We start from the raw sequence: 22140 nt of genomic DNA, 5'->3' as shown, positions 1-22140 counted from the left end.
AATGCAGACCCAACCAGATAGACGGTTCCGATCCACCATCTTCCATGCCACGTGTATGGTGTATGGGTGGCTATATCGTATTTTCATAGAGACGATTCTACCGTATCATTTCCAACGTTTTGGATAATCACTATATCCAGTGCGAGAGAATCGGCTAACCGTAATTAATCCTCTCTTAATTAACTAACCGTTAGAAAATATGGGAATAAGTGGAGTAAAATAATACTCAGGCACTTGGGGCATTTGATACGCAGGTACTCAGAAACTGTACACGTATCACTAATCAACTAAACTTAAATCGTCTAAATTGTGTAACATACTGTTGTTAAATCATACTCCAAAAATCAGATTGGTTGAACTGTCGTAAGATCTGATTCGTGGACACTTGGTTCTTGAAATAGGAACCATTAGTTTCATGTTTAACCGTCCAATAAATGTCCATCAATCCGATATTCACATGATCAAATAATTTTCATTTTTGGTTCAAGATACATCTAACCTGGTAGCCACATTTTGGACGGTTTAATTTGAGTTATCTCGATGCCACGTATGCAATTTCTAGGTGCCCGCGTATCATCCGTCACACTCCGCCAGAGTATTTGAGTTTTTTAACAAATATGACTTAGTCCTGTGTTGCCACGTGTCTCCTCTTCGACTGCACGCATGCCGATGATGGGCGGTTTTTAGGTGGGCCACACCATGACCCTGAAACTGAAGCAAGGATATGATGCATGCATTAAGAACTAAAATATGGTAGAGCTATCTCTCCTATGTACACGTGTCATGGGAATTTACCAATCTGAACCGTCTATCATGTCGCCCTCATCCCTAATGTAGATGGAGAATGTTTCAGAATTGCACCAAACGATCTTGGCCATCCAATCAATGTCCTTTAACCCGACTGAAGAAAGCAATCTAGTCAGCGATTAAACTGAGGACAGTAAGGATGGCCTGATAGGTTTGGATTGTGAAGAGTGGTCCATCCATGATAGGCCCCACTAGATGGACGGCCTCGATTCATAAGTTTCAAGATGTTTCTATCGTAGAGGGAGGGCAAATGCACCTTGATCTCTACCGTACATTTAGAGTAATTAATCAGACTAAGGTATCTATCCAATCAGCAGACTGCCGATGGATGACTACCAAAAAGTTGACCCAGTAAAAGAACAGTCCAGATTCTGCAAGTAAAGATTGCAACAATCTAACGGTTGTTGTCCTTCGATCCCTTGCAAATTTGAGCCGTAGCCCATCCACTTGGTATCCCACCGTATCAACCCAGTTGGCTAGATGGCGGCCAGATCAACAGACCAGATTTATCTTCGGTGGCCCACCAGATCAATGTCTCTGTTTGTCTCTATGGTGGCCCACCAAAATTCCATAGTCCTGAACTACACGAATGAGACTATGTTTGTAACCGTTGAATCAATGTTCATGATTGTTCACGAGTTGACCTAGCTCGAAAAACTCACTCGACTCGGATCAAGCCAGCTTGGATTGACACGGCTTGAATGGCCGATTCGGGTTGAGTCAACTTACTTATTTGATGCTCGAGTTGAGTTCGAGCCGAGTTCGACTAGGGGGCATTTCAACTCGACTCGATTCAAAGCTCGAACTCTAACTCGACTCGGCTCGATTAATAAATATATATATATATATATTTTAACTTTATAAAAAAAAAAAAGAAAAAAAAAAAAAAAAAAGAACAAAGTAAACTACCTTTCCCTCTCCCTTTCCTTTTCTTCTCTTTCTCTATCCGCTTCCAACCGTATGCTCACCCGGACCACCACCACTAGTTTTCATTTCAGCTCCACAATAGTATGATTTCAATCTCTTGAGATATACTTCTTGAGCGAGAAACCTAAGAAATCCGAGATGGGCTCTTCTCAGATTTGTTGAAGCTTCTTCAAGGAAATCCAATGCTCTGATTGGCTAGAGCTCTTTACTTGGATTTCTGATATGTGTTCTGCTCTATTTCTTTTTTAGTATTTGGATTTCTGCTGGTGGAAGAAGATTAATAACAGATCGATTCTTACAGGTTTTCTCATCCGATTCGAAGCTTTGTTTGATTTTTCCGTCGAATTTTACTTTGATTCTCGTAAGATTTGTAATTTTTTCATCAATGGAGGAGGATCAAGAACAGAATCCATTACTCTCTCACCTAGCAAGCTCAAGGTAAACTCAACTCGACTCAAACCACTAGCTCGACTCGAACTTAACTCGACAGTTTTGATAAACAAGTCAAGCTTCAATGTTGAGCTTGAGGCCAAGCTCGAACTCGAGTAGAGCATGGACAAGCCGAGCTGAGCTTGGCCCACCTTGACTCAACTCGGCCCGATGCCCACCTCTAGATCCATTTCTTGTTTACTGGAGGCTGGTTTCTCTACATCGTTTATAGAATAACGTTGTGTGTAGATCCCACCATGATGTTTGTACAACATCCAATCCGTCCATCATACGCACACCCTCATGTTATTCTTCGAGTTTAAATATCAAGCTGATCCAAAACTTAGATGGACCATACCACTTATCATGATGCATAAAACATGCAAATTCAAGTAGTGTGACCGACCTGAGCTTTTTAATATCCTGATTTTTAGGGTGTCCGTTAATCTCACGGGGTGCATCTTCTGAATGGACGGGATGGCATATAAAAAAAGTGGGTCCCATCCATGTGCTGGTTGCTGGCATGATATTGTGCCTACACTTTCCTTGTACTTGATATCTAAGCCGCTTATATTTGCTAGATCTTGAAGGTTCATCTTGGGTCCCTCTGTAGATTGGCCATGGTCTACAATCACACTGCTAGGATAATATCCATCTAAGGTGGACCGCACATTTGTATCTATGGCCAACATATATGTGACTATGATGAAGTATCATGTGTTGTGGTTAGATATAAAGTTTCTGTCTAGTGACAAGTATGACAAGTGCTGATGTGCCATAATTGAATTTATATCTTAATTCAAATCAAATAACTATGACCATAAGCCCTTAGACAGCCGGATGTCATAGCATGTGACTGTCATCGCCCGTTCAACTACTTGCTCAATATGCAAAAAGGACTAGATGATATTTGGAGGGTAATGTCCGTTGTATGATTAAATGTTACATATTTGGCTTCGGTATCAAAAAAGTACAAGAAAAACAAGAAAGGAAACTTTACTGTCAATCACAAACAGCAACCACAAAATACCTTCTAGATAGATAATTGAATCTAGCGTATGAGCTTTTATCCAAATTATATTTAATCTCTATGAATTACGTTATAAAATGTAAATGGTAAGCAAAAAGTAATAGATTACACTAAAAAATGTAAATCGGCAAAAAAGTAGAGTGATTAGGTAATTTAAAGGATAATTAAAAGATATATTAGGTTTAATAGGTTCGTACGAGACCAAATCTTTCAGTTGAATTCCTTTATTATTTATAGCCACAATCAGACTATCCAGATGCTTCCCACATTATTATGATTATTGTAACCATTTAATAGGTTTTCTATCACGCCCCGAAATTCGAGTACAGAGTGTGCACCCTCAGACCTAAGTTTCGGCCCATGACACGTACACTGAGTGTACTAATTTTATTCAATTATACAATTATTCATTTACCTATTAGCTCTACCGTAGATTTACATTCCATTCATATTCAACAACATCTCAAAAATAAGAAACGATCATTTATTCCAATAATTAATCATAGACATAACTAAGGACGCTCTCAATTGGGATCTTATGAAATAAAATAAACATATCTAACAACTTGAAAGAATTAATTTACAATTTAAGAAAATTAAATATAATTAAAGTAAAAATATCATGACTAGTCTAAGGCTGCAACTTCTTCTTTTGTCAAGTAGGGTCACGTGTCCCTTAAGTCCTTTCTGGCTTGACCACATATTCCTATTTTTGAGCCTCCGGCCCACCCTCATTCACATCTGTACGGTTTTTCCATCAATAAAAAATATAAGCTGACCAGGCTCAGTGATATAACCCAGCAAGGTTCATAATCATATCAATTAAAATAATACAAAAATACATATACAATGATATAAAATGAGGTATGAATGTATCAGATGGGGTGATCGTCCATCTACTTGGGTTGGAAGTCGTCAACCTGCATCCACCCGTTGAGTAGGCTTCCACCTTTCGGTAGGCTTGGGCATAGCCCGCATCTGGTAACGCTCTACCAGGATCGACATTTCTTCTAGGGAAGGCCCCTAGGATCGACCATGCATTATGCAATGCAATGAATGAGGGATGATATGTAAATGCATATTTTTCATATTTGGCATAGTTGTCTCGATTAAAATATTCACATATAAATTTATCGTACAATTATCATATCAAAATATTCAAACCAGTAAATCAATCAAACAATCACAAGATTTATTTTAATTTTAATGAATTATGACACAAGTTGGGTTACTCACCTGAGTCTGGTGGTGTAGAATCCACATGGTAATTATGTTGGTTTGAATTCAGAAATCCTATCAGCTATATCAACAACATTATTAATCATATGTTTTTATTACATGGTGGGGCCCACCTCTGATTAACATCCTAGGTGGCCAGATCCAAAATAATCAAATAATTAAAATTTCTATTATATTTTTTTCTCTTTTTTAAGATTATAAAATTGAATGATAATTATTTGATCGGGGTGGTCCATCGGATGGTCAGATCATTCAGATTCTTGAGGTATTATCATGTTTTGCCTCTACACATTAGATGGATGGTGTGGATCTAACCACACATACACCGATGACCCATCTCGACCTTCTACGCCAAGTGATACCAACACTTGCGCAAAAATCTAAGATTCCTTTATTAAACACTTTTAGATCTGACTAATGTGGCCTATCTGATTGTTAGATTGATTTAAAAATTATGGCCCTTGTATATTTTGGCCTTAAGGATCATATGATCCGTACAGATCTATCTTAGCACAATCAGATTCCATCTATTTAATTTATTCCTAAAATATTACTAATTAGATTAAAATCATAAAAACATCACTTTATTAAAATTGACTCTACACACCTATACAATGATGGTGTGGATGATCCATGCCATCCATTGTATAGATCAAGAAGAAATTAACAACATAATAAAAAGTTAAAAAGATCTAACGATTAGAACTTACCTGATCTAGCCTTCTTAGAATTTTCTCTTCCTTTTATTTTAGGTTTCCTATCTCTAAAATTCTCATAAGATAGGATGAGCACATCCTCCCTTATCCTGAATTTAAATTTTTTTATGATATTTAATAAAAAATTTATTATTACCACTTCAAGAATCGATCCCTAAACCTCTCTCTCAATTAAGAATTTCGCTACCAACTCAACTATTGACTTAATTTTATTTTTTATTTAAAAATAAAATCTTTAAATATTTAATTTAGTTTTTTTTTTTATTTTTATAATGTACCAAAATTTAGGGTTGTTACATTAACCATCTTTATAACTTCTACTCCTGCCTTTAGTCTCCTAATTACTTCTACACGAACATTCTTTAATAGGCTATTTAATGGATGATGTGACGCTGCTCGATGCACTCCAGCTGTATCATCATACAATCATCTTCATATATTCTCAAACATCTCCAAATACACCGTGCAACTCTAACTAAATTACAAATGAGATAAACACCATGCATTAATGCTCAAGCCAAGAGTATGCAAAATACACTTTCGTTTTCGGTTTGTAAGAGTGTGGCCATGGTCAGTGATCCGTACTATTCTTATGATGGGCCCACTCTGAATAGCATATAAAACAAAATCCCCAAGATTGGAAGATCCTCTCAATAGAGTATTAGCCTTTTGTCAATTGAATGTGAAACATTTTTGTACTCTCTTTCTTAACCATCTGTTTGTTCAGCCACTTATTGAAGGGTCAGGATGCTTCCATCTAGGAGATTTTGGCACATTAGCCGTCCATGGGTTAACAATGGGCAGGGTCAGGCTAGGCCTGGGCTTGACCAGAAACTCTAGACCCAAGTGTGGCATGGGCTTAGGGCCTACCATAGAAGGCAAAAGCCCAATTCAGCCCAACTGACCATGCTAAAAAATTGATAAAATCCTTAATTTTTCTTAATTATTCGTCTATCAAGTGGACTATGCATGCCAAAAAAATAAAAATAAAATAAAACCAATGGCCCACATTCAAGATAGATGTTTACCTATTGATTAGAATAACATATTTGTAAAATATGATTCAAGTATATTCAAGTATATATATATATATATAAGGAATCAAGTTAGGCTGGGCTAAAATGACCAGAGACCAAGCCGGACTGGAATATTGATCAGGCCATACCAGGCCCAAGCTCAAACCAAAGCCAAGTCATAGTCATTGGGTCATGGTCGACCCAGCCCATTGCCACCCTTAACCATATCCACACTGGGGCCCAGTATATCAATGGTTTGGATCACATGTCCTGTTGACTAGAGATCACAACTAAAATATTGATGCCAAAAGTAAGGAATTATATGTCCTTAGGGACAAATGTGCATCCCTCTGTCCCTGATTTCACTCAAGTGGGGCCTACAAGAACATCCTGACTGTTGATCTAATGGAATACACTCCCAGTTGTTATCCAACGGTTGGAGAGTTTCGGTAGTCCAACGCCGGATATTGTCTGGCTGTGAGTCATTCAACGCAGGGACCTTCAGATCAATGGTCTGGCTCGAAGCGTGTCGAGACAAATATGTGGGCCCCACCATGATGTACGTGTTTCATCCATTACATCCGTCAATTTTTTCATACAATTTTATGATGTGAGCACAAAAATGAGGTATATCCAAATCTCAGGTGGACCACACAGTATTGATTGAACTTCCACCATTAAAAACTTCTTGCGGGCCGCAAAAGTCTTGGATCAAGCTGATGTTTCTTTTTTCCCCTTCATCCAGGTCTTTAAAACCTAATCAACAGTTTGGATTTCAAATAAACATTACAGTGGGCCTTAGGAGGTTTTTAATGGTGGACATTCAATCACTATTGTTTTCCCGTGGTGTGGTCCACATTAGTTTTATATATGCCTCTTTTTGGGGATTAGCCCTAACATGATCTTTAAAAATGGATGGACGGCGTGGATAAAACACATACATCATGGCGGGGCCCACAGAGCACCAACCAGTAGCCACCTGGCTAGTGGCAGCGTCACTAGCCAAACTGCGTCCAAACTCGTGTTAACCCGGACACGTAATACCTGAAATTTGAATACCAACCGTCAAGTGACTTCAATGTCTCTCTCTCTCTCTCTCTCTCTCTCTCTCTCTCTCTCTCTCTCTTCCATGGCTTCCACCTCTGCAACTCTCTTCCTCTCCTTCTCCCTAATCTCCATCTCCATCCCTCCAATCCTCTCCTCATCCATCATAGAAGATCTCAACCAACCACTGCCACCTCACTTCCAAGCCACCATCGTCAAGAACTGCATCGAAAACCCATCACTCCGTTACTGCGGTGCATCCTCCTCCGACCTCTCCAACATCTTCAAATCCACTGTCGTCGCCCATCATCTCTGCACCGAATCCAACAACCCCAACTGCCTCGATTCCTTCACCAAAATCGACCTCCGGGCCCACCCAATCATCACACCCCTCTATCTATCCTTCAACTTCTTTTGGAAATACTGCCCACTAACAATCTCAACCATCGATCTCTCAAACAACTCCCTCAAAGGAGCCTTCCCAACAGACGTCCTCCATTGCACTCAAATCCAGTCCCTTGATCTAAGCCACAACAACCTGATCGGAGACGTTCCGATCTCGACCCTTTCCAATCTAACCAACCTCACATTTCTGAATCTCTCTTACAACAGCTTCTCTGAAAGCAATATCTCAAAGACCCAACTCTTCAAACGCTTCAATTCCTCAAGTTTTCTTCACTCAGGTCTCCTTGCAGATGACCATAAACTCAACGTGGGGCCCATCATTTTAGTCATTTGTTTCATGATCTTCATCGTTATGATGATCGGTTGTTTTGGGTGGGTGTGTTTTACGCGGCCAGATCTTCTACCGTTGTTTTTTCAAAGACGGCACCATTTCACAACGGCTATGATAAAGGCGGCTACAGATGGGTTTTCAGAGGAGAATTTGGTGGCTAGGAGTTGGACGGTTGAGATCTATGGTGGGGTAATGAGAGATGGGACAGCAATTGCCATTGAGATCTATAGAGGGAAGATCTCGAGCGTTCTTCATAGAGAATTCATTGAAGGGTGTAGGATTCTTGTTCAAATGGACCACAAGAACTTGGTTCCGGTTTTGGGATGGTGTGATTGTCGGGAATTAAGGGCTGTAGTGATGAGATGGACGGATGGGGATAGCGTTGAGAAATGGCTATTGGGTGGCCCACCATGGAAAGTTAGGTTGAAGGTGTTGATGGGAGTGATCGAGGCCATGCGTTATCTGGAGGATCAATGGCCACGAGTTGGATATGATCTTAGGACAAGTAGTGTTCTGCTGTCCAGAGATTGTGAGCCGTTGATTTCAAGGTTTAAGGTTCGAGATCAGATCAGTACTTCAAAGAGTAAGCAAACCCTAAATCTGTCTCAAATTCTTTCCTTGGCTATTATATATTCTCTTCTACATTTTATACGCAGAGGAATGATCACATGAGTATCTTCGAGCTGTGTGGGCCCACCGCAGTACATGAAGCTTCTCTTGTATCATAGACTCTTCGAATCCACGAGGGAAAATAAAAAAATAGAAATAAAATTTAATAAATTCAAAAATAATTTAATGGACAATAAAAATAAATTTACAACCCTTTAAATGTTGATTACAAACCTATCAAGAAGTTTCATTGTCAAACTCTAACCTTAACTCCCTAACATTCATGACTTATAAATGTAAACTTACCATTTATGAACTATCATGATTTATGCTAGACTTCATGGGTTTTGGCCAAAATTAGTTAAGTATTCAATTTGCCCTTTTCATGTTGTAAACGAAAGTATGAAAAGTTATTATCTAACTAAACTTAATATAAATAGTAAAAAAATAATTAAAATGGAGTTTAGACAATTGATCCGATGGAATCTTGTAAATAGAGCGTGGTCAACCGGCATAGAAGGCATAGTTGGCTAAAGTAGCTTCTGTTATCCAAAATCATATGTGGGACGGATAACTCATGTCGGTACGACAAGATATGCCTGTTTTAGGGTTCTTATAATCATGATCACTTCTGCTTGCAATCAACCCTTCTCTTATCCATCTTGGACATGAAAGTGTCTGCCACCGGCCCTACATCACCATCCAACCCCGCCCATGTGACATCCACCGTAGAAACTTCCAGATTGAATGTAGGGCCTGCCATGTTGTTTATATGCCATCCAACCCAATCATCAGTGTCCCCCTAGGATGGAGGGACCCACCAGAATTCAGGACATTCAAAATTTCAGGAGGGCCAAATCCCGCGAATATATAGGTTTTAGACATGATTGTACATTGCTCTCCGTGGTGTGTCCCATGTGAGTTTTGGGTCAGGATGATTCTTATTATGTACCAATAACATGAGGAGACTCAACAGATGGACGGTTTGGATTTCACATACACATCGCGAGAAGGACCCACACAGCTCGAATGTATGGTAGGTGCAATGCATTTCTAAAGCATGTAATCAATAAAACTTATGCACGTACGTACGCAAGTCTCCTCATATGTGACTACTCAAAAGAGTAAAATCTCAAATCCTACCCTGACCCACCTGTCAATATGACCCGTATGTGAAATCAAGGCCGTTCATCAAGTGGCAAACACCACTACCTATCATGATGAGAAATCAGGCCTGTCCAGTCATTAGGTTGGTCACATATACGGACGGCTAATAATTAGTTTCTTTTTAAAAAAAAAAGAATCTCACTGTCCATATTCTCCACGGATGGATCATCCTGAACTCTGGTCCACACTAAAGAGGTGGGCCCACCTAACTGAAAATGGCTTCTAATTTTTTTCATCTGCGTCTACAGAGGTTTATAGATTGGGCATGTTTTTGCTGGAGCTGGTTGCCAACAGGCGTCCACGAGAAGATTTCGAGAGAGGAGACATGGGTTTCATCGAATGGATGAGGTTGCATTATCCAGGCGAAGTACGGAAGGTGATGGACGGTTGGATGAAGAAGACGAGCACCACATCCGATCAAGCAAAGCGGGCAATTGGTATTGGTTTGATGTGTGTGGACCCTTCAAGCAATCGCCAGCTGAGTGTGGCCCAGATATCCAACATGATCAATCGGGTGTGTGGGCCTTCTCTGGTTTCAGCATCACCCGCACATCATCGGTCTCACAGTGAAAGAAGTGGAGGGCATCAACGCATGCATTCACGGTGAAATAATCAGTACTAAAAGGATCTGATTCATTGCTCAAAAGAATCAACCCTTTCATTTGGCTCATTTAACCATCTTTCAAGTCTTTATGCCTAAAATATGAATTAGTTTTAAAGAAAACTTCCATGCAACGATCTAATTTACGGGGCTTACTGTCAGTCCAACTTGTCCAGGAGGGTCTTCCGAGCATGAAAATGGATTGCTGAAATAAATTAGGCTAATCCAGTTATCAAGTGGGCCACAATGTAAATTTGAAAGTTTTTGAGTGAATGTCCATTTCTTCCCTGCTGCAGCCCTCTTGATGATTTGCATTGGCCTGATTGGCCTAATTTTTGGATATCCCATTTTCATGGTATGATAACCCTGCTGGAGAGGTTAGATGCCATATACACAATGGCAGGTGCCACACACAACTAGTTGCACGCGATTCTCATGTTGAAAATCGGATGCCTCAAATCGGCGCTGAAAGAGGAGCCTTCGACCGGTCAACAGTCTGTTCAACTGGTCGACAATTTAGCCGACAATTGAAGTTCGACCGGTCGATAGTCTAGTTGAACAATCGAAGGATATCGAATTAAATTGGTTTTTGGGTGAAACTCTTTGGATAGTTTTTGGTATTTTTGATAAGTGGAAAACTTTGGTCAATAGGTAGAAAGATCCCGACCAATCGATCCGCGTGTTGCACAGTTTCGCTTAAATTGTTTCTATTTCTGTTTTTACTTAAATAGGAGGGTGTAAATGGGATTAGGGTAAAAGGAGAAAAATGTGCTAAAGGGTTGAGAGGGTTTTGTAGAGAAGAAAAGTAGGGTTTTCTTCTCGGGGCTTTGATCGGTAAGGTTCCATATCTTGTATCTTTGTTATGCATAGTACATTCTTGCTCTGTACCATGGGTTTTTTTTTTTTTTTTTTTCGCAAGAGTTTTTCCACATATATTCGGATTGTTCTCTGTTGAATTTAGTTGTGTAATTGCGATTACTTTGCTTGATTTGACTCTGTGTGTTTCCATGAGTTCCTAACAAGTGATATTGGAGATAATGTTTGAAAGCAAATTCAACTCCGTGTGTTTTTACGAGTCCCCAACATCTCATGTACAAATTCATCAATGTGAATGCCTCATTGTACGGTGATATAGATCATTCTTCTGCTATTGAAATTTATGGTTTTTGAAAAATCAAAATATTCGAAATTTTTGGGATTTTCGTTTTGATGCCAAAATGTTTTTTGAAAATTTCAAATTGAGAAGTGCGGTGTGTGCTTTTGTCCCACATCGAAAATGAAAAGAGAAAAATCATGGTTTATATGTAGAGGTGTGTATAATATTCTTATTTGGAGCTTTAGAGATTGAGATGCACCGGCGCGCTGATGTAGTAATAAACTCGGTGAGACCGAGGTCGAATCCCAAGGGACTGAAACCTTTACGTAATCTGAAACTAACTAGAACTAGAACTAGATTAAAATGAAATCTAAATCGAATGATTTTAAGGAATAATAATGAAATATTAATCTAAAACTTAAAGAATTCAGAGGTAAGAAACTAGGGTGCCAAGGATCCACTTGTAGCAATTAGGAGATTACCTTGCACTGATTCAAGGACACAACTGGAATCAGAGTCCTATCTTATCCAGTTGGTAAGAAGAGATTTGTCAAATCTCTGAACTTCTCACGAATCTAATCATCAACAGATAAGATTGGTGAAGATTTGTAAGTGATTCCGTTACCTAACCATGCCCAGGAGACTATGGCAAACAACAGCAATTTACCAATCTCACAGCCAATCATGAGAGAATTGTGAAAGTTAGGAAGGGTTCCGTCACCCAACTATGCCTATGAGACGATGGCGAACAACAGGGCCTCCTAAGTTCACAATCTCATAATGAAAAGAACATAATCAAAGCTATTGCAGATTTACTGTAATTTGAGTCACAATAAATCATTAAAAAGTAAAAGTATTCCTTAATAATCAAACTAGAATCCATAAGAGTTTAATAACCATGAATCAAAGCAAAATTAACGCCCCAATCATGCTACAAGCTTCACCTCTTAGCCTTAGCTAGGAGGTTTAGCCTAATAACATGATTAAGCTAAATCCCTTAAACAAAAATAAAATAAAATAAAAAGAAAAAGAAAAAGAAAAAGAAAAAAAACAACTCTACTCTCTCTCCCTCTTCTGTGCTTCACGTCCAGCCCCAGATGCCCTACTCTCTCTCTATTCTCTTTCTTTTATAGGCAGGGAGGTCGGTTTGCAAGCCTTCTTTATGTACCTGGAGTCGGTTAGAGGGGTCGGTCATGTGCGTAACTCCTTACGCAACAACGTCTTGCGTATCGCAGTAACAGAGCCTCTTTTGGATGAAGATCTCGTCCACCTCGGAGTTCATCTCTACCTTCAATAGGTCAGGTCTAGGACAGTTTTGTCCGAGCTTCCTGATGGACGGTGTGGATCGGAGATATAGCTCGTGATGGTGGCCCACAGATGCCCGCAAAACGCAAATAGCTTCCGGTTTCCACGAACAAAGCCGTAAGAAACGAAATTTTCATTTTCGTGGTTGAGGGCAGTAGGGTCCACACACTCCGTCAAATGAGAAATCCACCCCGTACACCGGATTCTTCTTGAAAAACCATTCGGGTATGATCTATTTTGGTTCAGATTCGATGTGGCCCACATGGTTTTCTGCCCTACTGTCCGTCTTACGTTTGGATGGTTGAGATCTGACATCCGCTGTCTTTTGAAATTACGCCACCTAGGCCTGAGTGAGAGGGGATGTGTGAGTCTCATAGACGGTCCGGATCTGACCGTTGATGTATGGTGGTGGCCCACAAAGATCCGTTTGCAAGTCCCTGTGTGGACGCTGGAAGGAAAATGGAATTTCTGTTTTTAGGAAGGAGTCTCGGTCAAGAGACGGTTTGACCATCTCTTCGTTACCGTGCATAGCTAGTGCACTTGTGCACTATGCATAGCTAACTCAGGTGGGGTCCAGTGTACTACTTGTAAGAGATCTGATCCGTCCATCCATTTTCTCATCTCATTTAAGCTGTCAAGGTCCAGTTTGAAGAATATCCAGATCTCAAGTGGGCCCAAAATCAATGGTTTATGGGATGATCTATCCGTTGAGCCACTTCGACAAGGATCAAACAGTTGAAATTCAATGTGTACGGTTAATTTATGGTCCTCAGGCCATATATGAAGTTTCAAGCCGATCAGATGGTGGGAACCTTATGATCTTGCATTCTGGACATTTTCAGGCCTGTTTGAAGTGAGCGGCTGGAATTTCTCTAATCTCTGGCATGTAAATCCTCGATCTTGGTCCCATGAAGTCCCATCTAATGCCTTGGTGATACCTAAGCATTAAATCCATGCTTTTAACATCCTTTCTAGTCCACGCTCCTAGATTCACCTTGCATCACAAACACGATTAAAATAAACCGTTAAGCAGTATCATGTTCATAAATCCATGTAGTAACTGGGGTCTAATATGCAATATTTGACCCTCAACATGCGCGTGCTCTGGCACCGGCATGGGCGAAGGCAATATGGTTGTAGTAGCGCTAGTTCGCGCACTTTCCACGTGCACATCGTGTCGTAAAGTATCCTCTTCCTCGTAACCTTACATGAAACGTCGCGAGACGGTGCAATGGCAGTGCGAGTGATCTGGTATGAGCATAGGTGTGATGAATCTGAAATGAGCAGGCGTTTTATAGGTGACTGAGAATGGTTGGATTATTAATCCGAAACGATTAAGTGTTTTTTAAAACGGTTAGCAGCCTTGAAAGCCACAACGATCAGAAAACGGATGGGCCATCATGATCTAATGCTTAGATCTTTCAATCCCACTACCAGAAATGACTCAAATTAATGATATGGTCAGAAATATTTTTCAAATGTTCTGAACCATTGATGACCACCTAGCAACGGTCCACTCCCTGGTGCCTATATAAACTGGACCATTCCGGTCCAAATTCCAATCAACTCACCAATACTCTCCTCACCTATTAGATCCTCCAGATAGCATCTCCATCTTACAATACTGTAAACACATCCATTGTTTGATTTTGCTAAAAGATCTGCTGCATTGAATTGTTCCTAAGTGGACCCTTCGTGATTGCTACACACAGAATCTAGACATGCTTGACTTATCTTGGAAGCAATTCGCCTGTAATCCATCATCAATTGATAAGGGGGCGAATCACTCTTTAAGGACAACATATATTTTCCGTGATTAAGCCTAGTGAAATGAAAATAATTAACCTTATTTTATTTTATTTTTCGGTATTTCCAACACATTTTTCCAACATTTGCTACTTAGTAAAAATCCCAACTTCTCATATGACCATTCTTCTACTTAATAAAAGATCCCAACTTCTTAAATTTACGAGATAAACATAAACAATCAAGAAGAGATCCATAATGAGGCTAAAGTGCATCCATGGAATAAGGTTGCATTGTAAAGTACTTGCTTTATTACAGGGCATATATAGTTCAAAGAGTTGGTAACTCAGGCCAAACCTTAATGAGTCAACTAGATTCATTTGGAATCCAATCCAAGTTTGTGAGAAACTTGATGCAGAGTTTCAATTTTGTTACATGCGTTGATGACCAGGGATACAGAAACATGCACATAATGCTATTAAAATTAAGAATGCATATAGCAGCGGGCACCCGAATCCAGCCTTCAGCGCAAGTGCGCCGCGCAAGAGCTCCGCACAGAGGGGTTTCCACACTAAAGGACATCAGCGCTAGGAGTCACGGTTCCAAGGTGAAGAAGGAAGAGCAGTTTGAAGGAGGGCGAATGCAGAGTAGGGCTCCATCTGAGGGCAGAGGAACAATAGCGTCCCCAGATTTGTGAAAGAAGGGATTGAGGCACCCTCGAGCGACTAGCAGAGGGAGATCAACTCAGAGGAGGGGAGCTACCCTGCAGAAACAAGGGATTAAATCCGACGGCTTCAGCATGTTTGCTGGGAACCTACCATTCGACTGCTCCCACCAAGATTTGTTAACTATATTTCAAAGATATGGGAAGGTCATTGATGTTTACATCCCAACATTCCCGGATTCCAGGCGCCCGAGGGGTTTTGCCTTCATTTGTTTCCTATATGAAGCAGAAGCGAGAGCTGCCATGGGGATGTTGGATGGGCAGCGCATAGATGAAAGAATAGCAACAGTCAAGATGGCCAGATCTAAGGTGTTAAAGCCAGATCCCCTTCCTCCTGACAAGTTTCAGCAATCGGTGACCCTTTCGCTAGACCCTAGGTCTTTCGCCAGAGTGTTGCGTAATGGCAAACAACTCCAAAAATTTCCTCAATTCAAAGGAAGGGATGATACCATCCGAGTAGAGGAAAATATCTTAACAGCTGCAAATGAGAATGCAGTGGCCGTCAAGCTTGAGCAGCTGAAACTAGGCCTTGTTGGAGTCATAGCAAACCACTCTATCTCCATTCTGTGGCTAACAGCAGCCATCAGAGCATCCAGATTCAAAGCATCCACGATTGATATGGTCCGATTTTCCCCAGTGAAATTCCTGATTATCCTTAAATTTGTGGAGGAATTTAATGACTTCCAACAAGATGGGCAGCTTCACCTCCAAATGGGGCAAGATAGCATATACCCTTGGTCCCCAAATGATACGGAATCGGAAGGAGGCACTTGGATCCGATTATTCGGTATTCCCCCTCACGCCTGGCTCGAATAAGTTATTATCGACTTGGGGAACTACTTCAGAAAGGTTCTCTAGATTGACTCGTGTAGTAGGTTTGGGCTATTCCAAATGTATGCTACAATCTAGATTAAATTTAGGCCAAGAGTTAATCTTAAATAGGTCCTGCAATTGTAGGTGGGAAACTCATACTTCCCTGTCCACATCCAAGTCGAGAGCAGAGGTCACTTAAAGGATTGCGATCCAGATTTTTCGGCTGCTCCAAGACCACCAATTGAGTTAACTAAAGAATGGGCTGTAGAAGATTTGGGAATGCTCTGACCATCCGAGGAACACCAAAACCTAATGATTCGAAACCTGCTTGTCGAAATGACTCTTTTAATACGTCCGATGCAAGGCCAATTCCAGAGCCTTCCACTGGGCAAGAGATTAGCGAAGAAGGAGGTAGGCATCAGATTGTAGCACTATCCGACGGAATTAATAGCATGGGAACAACAACCCAATCTTCAGAAGATGGGCTTATTGGTGAGGATTGCATACATGGAGAGTCTTATGTAACCCCCATAGGAAATGCTGACTGCTCCAACCAAATCTCAGGCTGGGAGCTGTGTAAGTGGTATCCCCTGAGGGACCTTCCCCAGCAGGCAGAGGTCAACATCTTACCAGGTCCGAGGGATGCACCCCTAGAGGCAAATCTCTATCGACCCCTTGTACCAGGCCCATCATAAGGTACTAGCGACAGAGGATTGTGAGTGTGCATAGGTGCCTTGTTGGATCTAATTGTGCTCTTCATTGCTAAGGTAACAGTAAAGGTCAACTGGAGGTGGATCTTTCACCTTACTTTGAGGACGCTATAGGGTCAGTGGGTCCTAATCCATCCTCAATTTCGCTCTTAGCTATGGGCCGAAAAAATTTACTTGATCTGGAGCAGCAGAACAATTTGAAGATACGCCTAGGGATTAATGTAGGCCAGTCCCCCAGGGAGGTTCGGAGCCCGAACTCCCTGACTAAAGCCTTCGTTGGCTTTTTCACTGGTAATCAAGGACTAGCAGGACAGGTGGAGAATTCCCAGCAGATCCAGCAGATAGGCATTCTTCCCCTCCCTCCAAAGAAGAAGCCTAGGAGAGTTCTAGCAAAGTTGGGAACGATGAATGACATAGCAGATTGAGACAGTTAAAGAGGAGGGCCATAAATTCCGGTTGTGTTACTGATAGATAGAGTCCTCATCTGGAATGCCAGAGGGTTTGGAAACTCCTCGACTATAAAGGCGGCTAAGAGAATTATAAGGAGCTATAACCCTTGGCTTGTGGCCATTTTGAAGCGGATGTTAAGGGAGGATAAACAGGTAGAGATTGGGCTAAAGCTCGGATTCCACTCTTTCTTATCCAATGTGACTGAAGGGGGCAAAATATGGATTTTGTACAAGAACTAGATCCTTGTAAATGTCCTAAATTCTTCTAACTAGATGATCTCCTTGAGGATTACTTTGCAGGTCAATCAAGCTTCCATCATTCTACCATTGTCTATGCCAGCTGTGGGAGAGTGGCAAGAAAGTAATTATGGGGTGATCTAGCAGCGTTCAGCAGCACAGTCCAAGCCCCTTGGGTAGTTTGTGGGGATTTCAATACGGTGATGACAGCTTCAGAAAGACTAGGGAGTAGGAGAGATACGGACCCGAGTTCAGTTGATTTTGCTAAGGCGGTGGATAATGCAAGCCTCCAGGATGAGGGCTTTTTTGGGAATAGATTCACATAGCGTAACAACTGTTCAGGGAATGTAAGATCATGGGCCAGGCTAGATTGAGCGTTGATTAATGTTAATTGTGCTAACGTCTTTCAGAGGTTTAGGGCGGAGCATCTACTGAGGGTCAGCTTAGACCACTCTCCCCTTCTGTTAATCTTCCCGAGGGTTTCCCCCTTGACTCCCAGACCGTTTCGCTTCCAAAGAATGTGGACCCTGCATGATTCCTTTCAGCTTGTTGTAGAAAAGGTTTGGGAGGGGCAGCTCTCCACGCAACCCATACTAAACCTCCAGCTGAAGCTTAGGAATGCGAAAAAGGCCCTCAAGAGTTAGAATCGTGACGTGTTTGGGAATGTATTTTTTCAACTCAAGTTAGCAGAGAGAGAAGTAGAGGACATGGAAGCCAGGATGCAATGTCAACCCGATGTGGACCTCTCTAATGAGCTGGCCCTGACAAGGCAACATTTAGCTAAGGTGGAGCTCTTGGAAGAGGTCTTTTGGAAGTAAGAAGTAAGAAACTCCTAGCTTAATGAAGGGGAGTGGAACACGAAATTCTTTCATGCGGCAGCCCAAGTTAGAATTAGGAGAGCAGAAATTACCTCCATCAGGACTGAAGAGGGCGAAGTAATCACGGACCAACAAAATCTTAAGGAGGCTGCAGTCAGACTTTTTTAGAAAACTTTTTTAGGTGAGAACCTAGTTGATCCTTCTATCCTTTTGCCCATCCCCCACCTGGTTTCTATAGAGGAAAACGATATGCTAACAACCTTCCTATCTCTCTAAGAAGTGCTTCAAACAGTATCGTCCCTCCCTAAAGACGGGGCCCCTGGCCCGGATGGCTTTTCGGGCGGATTCTTCTCAGCCTGTTGGTATACTATTGGACAGGATGTGCTCAAAGCTGCTGAATTTTTTCTTCAAGGTGGTGATATCCCTAAAGCGTTTACATTTTTCCTTATCTGCCTCATCCCAAAGAACCCCGCGGCTTCTTCCTTCGCTGATTTCCAACCGATAATCCTTTGTAATTGCATCTATAAGGTTCTCTCCAAAATCCCGGCTTCTAGGCTCAGTCAAGTGTTGCCTTCCATCATCTTAGCCGAACATGGCGCTTTCATTCGAGGCCGTTCCATTGTCGAAAATGTTGTCCTTGCTCAGGAGCTTCTTAGGGATATTAGCAAGAAGGTGAGGGGTGGTAACCTCGTCTTGAAGTTTGATATGAAGAGGGCATACGACAGAGTTGATTGGGGATTCTTGAAGGCAGTACTCTCCCAGTTCTGGTTCAGTAACAGGTGGATCTCATTGGTAGAAAAGTGTTGGAATAATTGTTTGTTTTTTATCCTCCTAAATGGCGAAGCGTCCATATATTTCAAATCTTCAAGAGGCCTTTGTCAGGGCGACCCTCTATCTCCTGGCTTGTTCATCATCGCGACTGAAATGTTAAGTAGAGGTTTCAAATCCATCATAGATAGAGGTTTTTGCCATCCCTTCAAGCTCAAGTAGGATTGCCAAGCCTCAACCCACTTATTCTTTGCTGACGATACCCTGTTGTTTCTTAACGGGAGTAGAGCGTCCATTCAGGGTGCTCTAAATTTTCTCTCCGCCTTCCAATCTACTTCGGGGCAAAAGATTAACTATGCCAAGAGTTCTTTCTTATGCTCCAGCAAATGGACTGATAGAAAAACCAAGCACATGGAGAGGCAGTTGAGCTTTCCTAAAGCTTCTGCTAATATGAAATATCTAGGGGTGCCATTCAAAGTGTGCAGATTGAGAAAGTCTAATTTCTATTTCCTCCTAGACAAGGTTAACAACAGAATCAACGGGTGGAAAGCTAGGTTTTTGTGCCAAGCTGGTAGGATGGTGTTAATCAGGCACATTTTAAACAGCGTCCCGATGCATGTTCTCACTGCTTCCCCTGTCCCGGTGAGCTTCTTACAAGATTTGGAAAGGTGATTTTCCAACTTCCTATGGGGATGGGCTGACCGTAAACTAAAATTCCACTAGATTAGTTGGAAGAAAGTGTGCAAGCCTGTCGGTGAGGGAGGGTTGGGGATCAGCCCTCTAAGAGTTTTCCTGAATGCTCTTAGGTTGAAACTCACCTGGGACGTCAAAATTGGGAAGGTGGACAGCCAGTGGGCTGCGCTGATGAGGGCTAAACACCCCCAAGACTTCTATCTAGATGCTGTAGCCAAAGTGCGTCGACTAGCCTCCCTACTCTGGGTCAGCATTAGCAGGTTATTTCCCCTCCTTGAGGAGAACCTCTAGTGGCAAGTTGGCTATGGAGATGTAAATTTGTGGACATCAAATTGGATGGGCCAGGGGCCTCTTGCTGCTCTTGCTGAGACAGCCATCCCATCTCCCTTTCTGCAGTTGAAAGTCAGATTTTTGGTGGGGCGAAATAGGCCGCTGCCACCTTCTTCGGTGTTCTCACTCTTGCCGTAGCAGGTCATTGACAGTGTTTTTACGGGTGGTTTTGCGTCTTCGGATGAGCCTGACTATTGCTTCTAGACCCATGACTCTTCTGGGCTATTCTCAGTTAAGTCGGCGAGGGACCTTTGTAGATCTAGATCTTAGCAGAGGAGTTGGGCCAAGGAGGTTTGGAATGGTAAACTCCCGTAAAAAATTGCCACGTTTGTGTGGAGGTTGTTGCATGGTGCGCTACCTGTGGATGAGAGAATCCAATCCAAGGGAGTTATTTTGGCATCGAGGTGTGTTTGTTGTGGGGATGATTTGCCTACCCTCCCTGCGATTGAGTCCCTTCATCACCTCTTTATCCAAGGGGAGCTTGCGACCTCGGTTTGGGCCCATTTCGGGGTCAAGTTTGGCCTCCCGGCGTTGCAGGCCCACACAATCATGGCAAGGCCGAATCAGTGGTGGATGGAGGCCTTAGGTGGCCCCAATGTGACCCAGAGGAAGATCACTCCGAGCATCATCCTTTGGAAGGTTTGGAGGGCTAGAAGTGCCGTCAAGATGGGGGGCAAGAGGATCTCCAAGGCTTCCACTATAGCCAGGGTGCAATGGTGGCTGGACGCTCTTTGCCTCGGGTAGACCCATTGCTCATAGCGGCGTGGTGTTGAGGTGGTCAGGTGGGCGAAGCCAATGGAGGGTTGGGTCAAATTAAACTTGGACGGCTCGGTCGAGGTAATCTCGGTCCTTCGGGGGGTGGAGGGATTTGAAGGAATGCAGAGGGTAATCTGCTCTTTGCTTTTTCCATGGGGTTCGGTGTTGGGTCCAGCAATAGAGTGGAGCTCTGCTCGTTGTGGAATGGGTTGTTTATGTGTCTCAGCAAGGGCTTCTCCAAGATCGAAGTAGAATCAGATTCGAAGCTAATCATTGATCTCATTTGTGGGAATTCCCACCCAAACTGGGCTTGGAAACACTGGCTCCAGAGAATTGAGTTTCTCAAAACTCAGGCGACCCTCTCCTTTCGTCACATCCCGAGGGAGGAAAATGGTCCGGCCGATGCTTTGGCATGTATTGGGAGTTGCTCGTAGCAATATTCCTCCTACGAGGTTCTCTCCGACCTCCCAATTGAGGTTAGGGGATTAATCCTGCTGGATAAAACAGGATTAGGGGCCATCAAAAGGCTCTCTAGGGCACTGTGGGGTGTTTTCTAGCTTCTTGGGGTGGCAGCTTTTGTTTCCTTCTTGCTTTTCTGTCTAGTAGATGCTGTTTAGGTGATATGACAGGTGAGACCTGTTGATTTTTTTTATCAAGCTCACCGGAAAGTTTGGTTGTATATCCTATATTCATATTATCAATGAAATTGGGATACGACCCCTTCCCCCTTTTTGAAAAAAAAAAAGAAAAAAGAAAAAAGAAAAAAAGAATGTATATAGGAATTTGCATATACCAGTAAATAAAACGTCTTGATTCAACAAGGGAAAATCAAGTTGGGATCCCTCACCTGACAATTCCATGAGGACAACTATAGAGTGATCTGATGGAGGAAATTAATGAACTCCTATTATCTACAAATAGTGCAATAGTGAAGGTCATTTTGGATGAATATGGTTTATTTAACAAAATTCAACCATCAATCAATCAATGGTTCGATCACTTCTATATATGATTAAGATGTATTTGATTTCGGCCTTTAATTCGGATGACCCATACGTGGGTGTAAGGATGGTCAAGATCAGATTAATACTCTTAGTCATTTATTCATTTTTTTGAAGATGATTAAAGTTGTAAACAATCCATTAATATTTAACCAATTGTTTGTTAGTTTTTATTGTATATCTATATTTACTATATGATATATATTTATTATAATTATTATTTTTATATAAACGAGATGAATGATTTAGAATTAAAATAGCGAGAGTGCAAAGGACCTGTGGTTTATGGCACTCTGATTAAGTGGCAACAGTAAATTTACATTATCTTTTGGACTTAGGCCCTTAATTGGCTGACTTATCGATCCAAGGTGGA

At 41.7% G+C, this 22140-nt stretch overlaps 1 protein-coding gene across 1 annotated transcript; it reads left to right on the top strand.

Moving 5' to 3' along the window:
• Nucleotides 1-7293: 7293 nt before the first annotated feature.
• LOC131221977 (leucine-rich repeat receptor protein kinase MSP1) lies at nucleotides 7294-15165 on the top strand. The gene is made up of 3 exons (XM_058217282.1): nucleotides 7294-8527; nucleotides 9969-10157; nucleotides 14972-15165. The coding sequence occupies exons 1-3, from the start codon at nucleotides 7294-7296 to the stop codon at nucleotides 15163-15165; spliced, it is 1617 nt and encodes a 538-aa protein (XP_058073265.1).
• Nucleotides 15166-22140: the final 6975 nt, after the last annotated feature.

Source organism: Magnolia sinica, chromosome 12, assembly GCF_029962835.1.
Source record: "Magnolia sinica isolate HGM2019 chromosome 12, MsV1, whole genome shotgun sequence".
NCBI classification, from domain to species: Eukaryota; Viridiplantae; Streptophyta; class Magnoliopsida; order Magnoliales; family Magnoliaceae; genus Magnolia; species Magnolia sinica.
Note: the sequence above shows the minus strand (reverse complement) of the source record. Positions and strands in the feature narration are given on the sequence as shown.